Below are 9510 nucleotides of genomic sequence, written 5' to 3'. Positions count from 1 at the left end.
GAAAAAGAGCACCAAATGATTGTCTGCCGTTGCTTTCACGGAGGAAGGAATGAGTGATGACATTTACCCAAAATCACCCGCGACACTGCTTTTGCACCATCATGCATTGGGATCTCAACCCAGAATTCCAATGGGAGGGGGCGACTGCGGGAACTATGGGATAGCTACCCACAGTGCAACACTCCCGAAATCGACGATAGCCTCGGTACATGGATGCACACCACCGAATTATTGTGCTTTGTGTTGCCGCATGCATTCGACTTTATACAATCTGTTTTACAAAACCGGTTTATGTAAAATCGCAATAATCCTGTAGTGTAGATGTACCCTCTGAGTATGGTTATCCAGCCATTTATGCACTCACCTTATAGTAGCCTCATCTAAGCTGTAGTTGCCTAGTTTATCAATAAGAATATCATGTGAGACCGTACCAAATGCCTTACTAAAGTCTAGATATACCACATCCACCGCTTCTCCCTTATCCACAAGACTCGTTATCCTATCAAAGGAAGCTATCAGATTGGTTTGACCCAATTTGTTCTTTACAAATCCATGCTGGCTATTCCCTATCACCTTACCACCTTCCAAGTGTTTGCAGATGATTTCCTTAATTACTTGCTCCATTATCTTCCCTGGCACAGAAGTTAAACTAGACCTTGAAAACTCAGGTTTGCTACATTTTCAAGTAAACAGCTAGAGCATATTAATATATTTTTGCACTCAGTTGTTTCCTGTGTTACTTCTCTATTACTAGCCTTGGAGAAGCTATGGAGTCCAGCCCAAGTCTGGGTTCCCAGCTTGTGCAGAGCTTGGCATATTTTGCATCTATTAGTACACTGCCCTTTGTGCAATCTGCTCCATTCTGTGCAACTCTTTGCTACCCAGGGAGAAATTCTGTGTGTAAGATGGAGGGATGCCTTTAGCAAACCTTAGCCACATGTTAAAATTAGAGGTGAGGCCAAACTGCAACAGAAGACCCAAACCATCTTGGATGCTGATGAAACTGATATTTGGATCTTATGAGCGTAGAAGTTCTGACCCATCTTTATAATAAGAATCTGAACCAGAATAGAAAATCAGATCTCCTTAAACTTTGGGGAATTTAGGGTGTTGGTTTTTCAGTGCAGACCAATCTCTTGGGCTAATTTCATTCACTCCTTGACTTGAAGACGTAAGTGATAATAATTTCAATGGGAATTACGCACACACATTGGAGTGAAGAATGGATTGAGGCTAATTATGGCCTAAATTTAAAAAATAATGAAAAATGCAAGAGAAGCAACCCTGGAATGGGCGAAGAAGCCAAATCAGATGCTGGGAAAGATAGCCCCTTTACCAAGAGTTTGGGGTAATCTTTGGAATGCAAGGTCCGGACTGCCTGATTTGCTCACCTGGTCTAAGTCCTGTAAAGAACATACCCCAGAGAACTGCATTACCTTAGAGTAGGGCAAATAACATCTAACCCTCCAGATTATCATCACAACTACCATGCCAACTGATACAGAATTTCTGAGTTAACACAATGTTTCCACTCTTTCAGCTCAATAGCAGAGTGGGTGTATGGAAATGTCATCATTTTGGCAATCAATCAAACTATTAAAGTCTCTGCTGAAAGGCCAAACAGATTCTGTTATGCTGAACAAATAGCTGCTCCGGACGAGGCTGCAAATGAGATGGAAAATGCAGCTCCTGCTATAGTCTTAAGAAAAGAATTCCTCGCCCCCCCCCACAAACCAGTCAGGGTGTGGTTTAGTTTTCAGTCTTCATTATTGAGATGTGGATTTGTAAAAGAAGACGAGACATTAAAAATAGCACTTTCAAAAGGTTTTGTTGAGAGAGATGGTAATAAAACAAAAATAATAGTTTGTCCAAGCTCAGTTTTCCTCAGGGGCACCCTCAATGCCACTTTCGTTGTGGATAAGGAGCGACTGCTTTTCTTGGGACATTTGTGCACAGCAGGGTATTTGTACCAGCTTCAGTTATGCAATGTGGTACTTAAACCAACCTGGAGTGCAAAGAGAAGTCATATTTTGTATTTATAGTGGCATCCTCAATACTATGCAAATAGCAACATCTTTATTAATTATTTATTTGTATTACAATAGCATCTCAAAGCTCCAATCTGGGGTCAAGAACCCATTGGTCTCAGGACAGCACACACATGCAATAAAGAAGACAGTCCCACCTCCAAAGAGCTTACAATTTCAGCATATGCTGAGAGGCAATAATTGGATACAACAAATGAATGGCAGTGGGAGAAGACACGGTCATAATGACATGATCATGTTTAGTATAACAAGCAGCTGTCACAGTATATCAACTGCCTGGCTATTTTTGAGTGCCACTGTGCTGTGGTAGCCAGCAAGGGTACCAGTTGCTGCCACAGGTGATGAAGTTTGCTTGTGATGTAGGCACCTGTGCACTAAGGATGTGAATGACACCACCAAACTCATTTCACAAGGATTTCCATCCCTGCTAACCTGAGGTGGATTTGAACCAGTGACCAAGAGGAGAAAGAATCTCCCCTCTCCAGTTTTCTGATGAATTCATCCTTCTCATGATGTGATTTCCAAGGAACCATTTACACCTTGTCTCTTCACAAGAAGTGAGATAGTTAACGAATAGAAACAATCAAGATTAATCTGAAAAAACAAACTTTCTGATTATTTCTATGGACAACAGTCCTCCAGAGTCTTGTGCTCTTTCAGCAACTGTATATTTCTGGGAAGATGGAGGGGCATATTTCCAGCACAGAAACATGACCTAACTAAAGTTGTGAAGGTGGAACCTTATCTTAAAAATGGCATCTGACTGGGATGAACAACATGGAAGTGTAGAAACTGGTTAGGGGAGGAGTGCACAGCCAATATTAATTGTGGTATTTTCTAACTTTTGAGTTCTTGGCTTTACAACCTTAACGTTCTCTTGACATGAGTAACTTTGATTTTGTGTGTGTAATAATATTAAAATGAAATATGGCTAACAAAATAAACCCACTTGAAGCAGAAGCTTCTCAGCACCCCACAGATGAACCCCAGCTGCAAGGTTCAAGACCAAAGTTTGAGGTTGTTTGGATCCTGAGGTTTGGCTCATCAAGGAAATTGAAAGGGTGTAGGGAGAAAGAGCTGTGAAATATGGATCTGGAGTCCTTCAGAGTTTGAGGTCTTCAAACACAAGGGACTGGTATGGCTCCAACTCTCCTTTTAAATTTAAAATTCTTCCTTTATTTCCCTAAATTTTTAAAAATTAATCTAATAAAGCACAAAGGGAAACAACAATGCTGCTTCCTCCAGGAGTGAATGAATGAGTGGCAAGGAAGGAAATGAAATCCCTAGTTGAAGATCATTTAGTGAAACACTGAGTTACGGACCCAGCCACTTACACTGAAAGCAAAACACCAACTGTTCTGCATGAAATTGATGACTAACAAGAACACAGAGAATCACCCAGCATAATAACATAGCTATCACAGGTATCCTTTCCTCGCTCTAATGAGGCTAACCGGCTGATCTAAGCCATATGTTTTAATCATCATGAAAACTGGGCTGATTTCCCTCCTGTCTTAAAACAGCATTTCAATATTGGCTAACAAATCTACAACTAATGCTACCCAGTTTCTGCAATACACATTGGCTGTGTGGAAACTATACTCCTTCCCCCAAGGGATAGCAGTGAGTGGTTTACATTTGGGGTCAGACCAGGAAAGCCCTCTTTGTTTTCATTCACTTGTACCTTCAAGCCAACTTTGTGGCACTGAGTAGATAAAATTAGAGTCAAAGTTGAGTTTTCCAGTAACTAGCCCACGAGCTGTAATTTTTATGGGAGTTCTTTCTATTATGGATTACCAGAAGTTTAGGATTCTTTCCAGCTAGAATGGAGCGGCGCGCACTCTCTCACACGATTGTTTCTAAGCTAAAACCTTCTAAGCACAGGCATAAAACAAAAGCCCCATCCCCTGGATATAGCTGTCAGCTTGGAAGTGAGAGCAAAAAAAGACATTTCCTGTTCTTTCCAAATGGTTTTCCCAGGCAGTAAATGCTCTTATAACTTGCACACCACCCCAGAATCAAACACCCTGTAAGTTTTGGTGCTATTTAGCTTTCAGTTGAGATGAACTTTAGCATGACTCCAGCCAGTGGGAAGCTCCCCTTTGGCTTACCTCACAGAATTGTTCCCTCCAGATCATGAAGCTCCTCATGCAAGTCCCAACTGCAGTAACATGGAGGCTTCACACTTACTAGCCATGTCTAGGTAGGGAATTCTATAAAAAAAAATGTGCTAGCACCAGTTTGGCTGAACTGGGGTTAGTACTGCTGCGAGTGCCTGTGTAGACAAAATTGGCAGCAGGTGCTGTTTTTACCAATTGTCCAATGGATGAGAGACTCCACTAACTGGTGAAGTCTCTTTTAATGACTGGCTACCAGTTGGCAGGCTCAGCAATCTCCAGTTTGTTTTCTAAAAAGCAATTGTCTGCAAGGTGTTCATCATACTGGAGACTGCTGTCCTGCTGCCCAAGCTTGGGCAGGCTTTTCAGCCTTGGCAACTGGCCTGAGAGAGGCACAAGGAGGAGGCAGAAATGCTCTATTGACTTCCTATTTTCCTTATTTTGCTCTTTGTGAAAGATGCTCCCCACTGTTAAGGATTGGGGAATTTTCAAGGACACCCCAGTGCTATCTTTTGCATTGTCACAGAGTTTATTCCTCAGCAGTGGTGGGTAAACTCTGTTCATTTGCTCTCCCCTCCTGCCTCCCAAACACAGCCATGCAAGACTTTGGAATGAGATCTAGTAAGCGGTGGCACAGTCTCTAGGGAAGCAATGTGGATTGGGACACTTAGAACCAGTATAGACAAAACATCAGAGGACCTAGGAAACAGGCCTGCTTTGGCCAGGAGATGAACAGGGTGATTTATTAGGTCTTTTCTGTCCCTAATTTCTATGATTCTATGAGCAAACCTCAAGCACTGCCTGCCTGCCTGCTCTCCATTAGCTGTCTCTGGCTTGGTGGGGGCCTAGCCCTGGCCATGGCATGATTGTCTGTATCCCAAACAGAAAACACAACTTAATGGGAGTAAAATGAATCCACTCAAACAAGAACCAAAAGCTAGTTCGCATGGACTCTCTGCAAGTCATCTTCACCTACATTTCACAATCTCCTTCTCTGACTCACTCTCCTCTCTTCTACCTATGAAATGTTATTCTCTAAAGAAAAATACTCTCCACAAATAAAAGCCTGGTGAGGTTTGTTGCCCATAGTTCTTTCTTATGGATGAGAAACTCCAGATGTTTGGCACCCACAGAAAGAGTAGTTTATCAGAAGACAGATTTCTTTGCAATGCCTCAGCGAGCATTTCCCCACTGTAAGCCACTCCTAATAGAATTTATCTTAGTCTCTTCAATGCTTTTTCTGTCTCCTAAATTACAGCTAAGTAAGAGGGCAATTAGGTTTCAACAATTAAAATGATTTACTTACCACATGTAACAGCCGGAGCATCTCCACATATCTGCAGAAAGAGACAGAATTATATTAATTGCCATCAAGCTAGCGCTGAATGAATCAGGGTGGAATGTACAGCTTCATTTGCAAGATAACAGCCAGATTTTAACAGTGAACTCACACTTTCTCCGAAGACACCAGCTCCTGGGCGATGAGGTAAGCTCTGGACTGTCCTTCTTTCTGTTGAAAAGGAAACCACAAGTGTTAAGAAATCTCCCATCCTAAAACAGAAAGGGCCAGAGAATGCCCTCAATCTACATGATCCTTGAATCTGAATCACAGGCTTGGAAGAGACCTCAGGAGGTCATCTAGTCTAACCCCCTGCTCAAAGCAGGACTAATCCCCAGACAGATTTTTGCCCTAGGTCCCTAAATAACCCCCTCAAGGATTGAACTCACAACCCTGGGCTTAGCAGGCCAATGCTTAAACAGACTTCAGTCCTTGATGCTTTCCATTCTGAGTTTGTACACAGCCTAGCAGAATGGAGTCCTGATCCACAACTGCAGCTCTGCTACTTCAATACAAATAAATAATATATAGTCTGAAATGGGGTCATGCTCTCAAGATTCAAGAAGTTGTTTTGGTGGCTATGGACTGACTCCTGACCTTACTGAAGTCAGAGAGAATTTTCCCATTGATTTCAATAGGGCAAAAAGGCAGAAGGGTAATTTCATGATTGCAGGAGGCAAAGCTCATCCAGTTTCTTCAGGCCAATAATGTGCAAGGAAAAGTTTTTTGTTTTTTAAATAGTTATATTCCAAACTGTTCCCGCTGCAGTGCAAACAAGTTCAAAGGGCTTTATTGCATGCTAAGCAGATTTGATTAAATTAAACTGTGGTACCTATATCCTGAAAGCAAACAGTGCAGTATTAAAGCAAATAACATCACTTTGAGATCACAGTGGAATGCATTTAAATCAGCAGAGATCTCAGAGGACACAGAAACCTGCCAAAGAAGCAATGGCAGTGGTTCTTCAAGGCTCAAGAGGCTAATTATGCTGCTTTGCTCTGGTTTCATGAATCGTTTGTTTTTAATTTATTTACTTATTTAGTCTATTTATTTATTTAGGACATTTTAACAGGTTTATAAATCATTGCCATATAAATATCAGAGACAAAATGCTAATCATTACAAGAATGAGTTTTTGTTTAGAGAAACATTATATAGTGATATAATCAGCAGGTCCCTCTATTTAACAGGATGTTACCATATTACAGAGTGAGCCTCTTTACCAAGGTAAGAAATGGACAAAGCGTTGAAACCTTTATTGAGAAAGAAATCTTATACTAAAGTAAGTTTGACTTACACAGCAGCAATAATAAGGCAAGGAAGCAACCTTTAATGAACAAGAGGCCATACAAAATGCCATTTATTCTTAACAAGCAGGAGGCAGCATTAAGTGTATTGTTTAAAGGGACCAGGTGTGTCACTAATCCATTGCTTAAAGAGCCTCCTTTAGAAGGTGGGAGATGCTGAACTGTCGTGTACTACGCTGGTTATTGTAATTCAGGTGGCAGCCTGAAATGGTGTCCTTCATCACCACTGATTCTGGATGAGAATTGCTTGGGTTGTTAGGGATCATGGTGAAATCATTTAATTCAGCCCCTCAATGAGAAGAATTTGTAGGGCCCCAGACCAAAATCCCAGATTCAAACTCCATCAACCTTTGCTAAAGTTTAGAGCACATTCAAGCTTGGCAGTTCATCTCCAGTGTTTAAACATTAGTAACAGAAATCTGAACAGTAATTCCCCAAATTCCCCCAGCCTTTTGCATCTCTGAACAAGTAATCTTGTGACATCAGGTTTTTTTTTACCCAATGTTTCTACTCCTTCCTGCTTTCACTCAGACTGGAAATAAGAGAGGCTGAAAACAGCTTAGGGAAGATTTAAGCATTCCCTGGAAGTGCTGGAAACTGAAATCCAGCAGCATGACAGCTGGACCATGAAAACCCAGATGCAAAATTGATGGAAATGAAACCAACCAATCTTGTTTCCATGGCCATCATTAATAAATCACAAAAAGAAAATATTTGGAATAAGTAATGAAAAGCAAAGTTACATTTTAAAAATTCTTTCAGTTTTAAGGTGCTGTGTCCTACACAAGTAAGGATTATTTTTTTTAAAAGTAGTGCATTTTATATTGTCAGTGTCCCTTTAATATAAAAATGTTCAGCAGCAACAAATGAGTCCTAAAACTGTCTATAACAGAGCAACAGAGGGTTATTCAAAACACACTGCAAGTAAATCTCTTTTTACTGTTCAAATGATTGAAGGAAAGGAATGACTTTCCACCAGGAAAGTAATCAGGAACCCCATTCTGTTAGGTCATGGGTTCTCAACCTGGGGGTGGTGATCCCATTGTGGGGAAGATTATGACCAGGTCTGGGAGGTTTGCTATGTAGAAAAGGATATGAACCACTGTGTGAGGTGAATGAGACTTCAGAAGAGAAGGAAATAACCTGTCTTTTCCCTCTTTAATCTGCTTCACTATAATTTGACAGGGAGCCAAGTGGAAGATTTAGAGACTCAAAGAAATTAGTGATCTAATCATTTGTTAGATTCAATCATCTAATCCATCTCTCTGCCAATACAAGATTGTTGCCTACGGTATGTTACCTAGTGCTTTGTTGATTCTTGTTTAAATGGTCCAAAGAGTGGTGCTTCTCTCATTTTAATTTGGGAGACTGTTCGACTACAGTTGAACAGATCTAGTATAAGCATTTTTTTCCTGAAAGTCATCTTTTCCCTTTGTTAATTTCATTTCACTATTTGTAGTATGCTCCTTGTACTACACCATATATTTGTGTTTACACTTTACAGTCATTTCTAAAGGGTTACCCTGTTTCTCTCATTTTGTCACCAGTGACGATACATGGCATACACTAGTGTTGGCACACAGGAGCTACCACATGTCGCTGGTCAGCATCAGGATATTCCGGGCTCTTTTTCTTCCTCACCCTTTTGACTTGCAGACATAAATCAATTGAATGGGAATTTTATTTCTGGATTACCAAACCTAATACTGGCCAGTTTGCACGTCCTCTATTGACAAGCTTGACCAAGAAGCGAAGTATATTTCACCATTGGTGTGGGCCCCCTCGTCTTTTGTGTATACAGATTGTCGCAGTCTGCAATTCTACTTGTGATTAATATGTCTTAGTCGAGAGACAAAACACTGGGACCCCTGGTGTCACATGACCAGTCTAGGGCAAGTTTTGAGACAGTCTCTCTAGGCGTTGCCCGTCTTGTGTTATTTAATTACTGTTTGCTTAACCAGGAAATGAACTCTGGGATTGACGACAGTGTCCGGAGACGGACTTCTGGGAATAGTGGGAGGTAGGGGGTGCGGGTCCCTCAACTATCAACTTTCTAAAACAAAGCCCAAGTGATTATTAAAACATGACTGAGCTACCCCATTTGTAGTGATCTTTACTGTGTACTCTTCAGCCCAGCAGTAAGCACTTCTGTACTCTTCCTCCCCAGGCTGCTGCTTCAGTAGCTGTGTACTCCAATCTCTGTTGTTTGTGTGTACTCAGCAGATGGATCTAGACAGAGGATTCTGGCTCTGTGCCTAACTGAGTCTTGTTGTCCTTATTAGCCTCATCTGCCCCACAATCTAAAATATATGCTATATACAAGCAAAATGGTTCCTCAGATTGCCTGTCCTCAACAGTCAATGGAGTTTTCATTTGATAATGAAGCTGCTCCTATATCAGGATATCAGGTATACCTTCCTGACAGTGAGATCTCTGACTCTGGGTAATGGTCTCTTGAGGGATGTGGTGGAAGCCTCATTGCTAGGTCATTTAAAACTGGACTGAACAGAGCACTGGAGAATATGCTGGGGAGCACTGCGTAGACAAACTACTCTAACGGCCTTTTCCATCTCTAAATACTATGAAATCTTATTGGTCTAGGGAGGGCCATGTAGTGCCCTGTTTGTTAAGCATGTGATTTCCATGCTGCTTCCAACTCCCATTGGCCTACGGGAATAAAACCAGACTCTCTGGATTTG

At 41.3% G+C, this 9510-nt stretch overlaps 1 protein-coding gene across 3 annotated transcripts in view; it reads right to left on the bottom strand.

Moving 5' to 3' along the window:
• The window catches only part of FGD5 (FYVE, RhoGEF and PH domain containing 5), a 151507-nt gene that overhangs the window by 66131 nt on the left and 75866 nt on the right, over nt 1–9510 (bottom strand). For all 3 annotated transcript variants that reach the window (XM_032784280.2, XM_032784283.2, XM_032784281.2), the window contains exons 4-5: nt 5617–5675; nt 5472–5502 (exon numbers count right to left, since the gene is read on the bottom strand). In XM_032784280.2, the coding sequence (XP_032640171.1) occupies nt 5472–5502; nt 5617–5675 (90 nt within the window). The remainder of the gene's footprint in view (nt 1–5471; nt 5503–5616; nt 5676–9510) is intronic.

Source organism: Chelonoidis abingdonii, chromosome 17 (genome assembly GCF_003597395.2).
Source record: "Chelonoidis abingdonii isolate Lonesome George chromosome 17, CheloAbing_2.0, whole genome shotgun sequence".
Taxonomy (NCBI): Eukaryota; Metazoa; Chordata; order Testudines; family Testudinidae; genus Chelonoidis; species Chelonoidis abingdonii.
The sequence above is the reverse complement of the archived record's forward strand: the minus strand, read 5'-3'. Positions and strand labels throughout refer to the sequence as shown.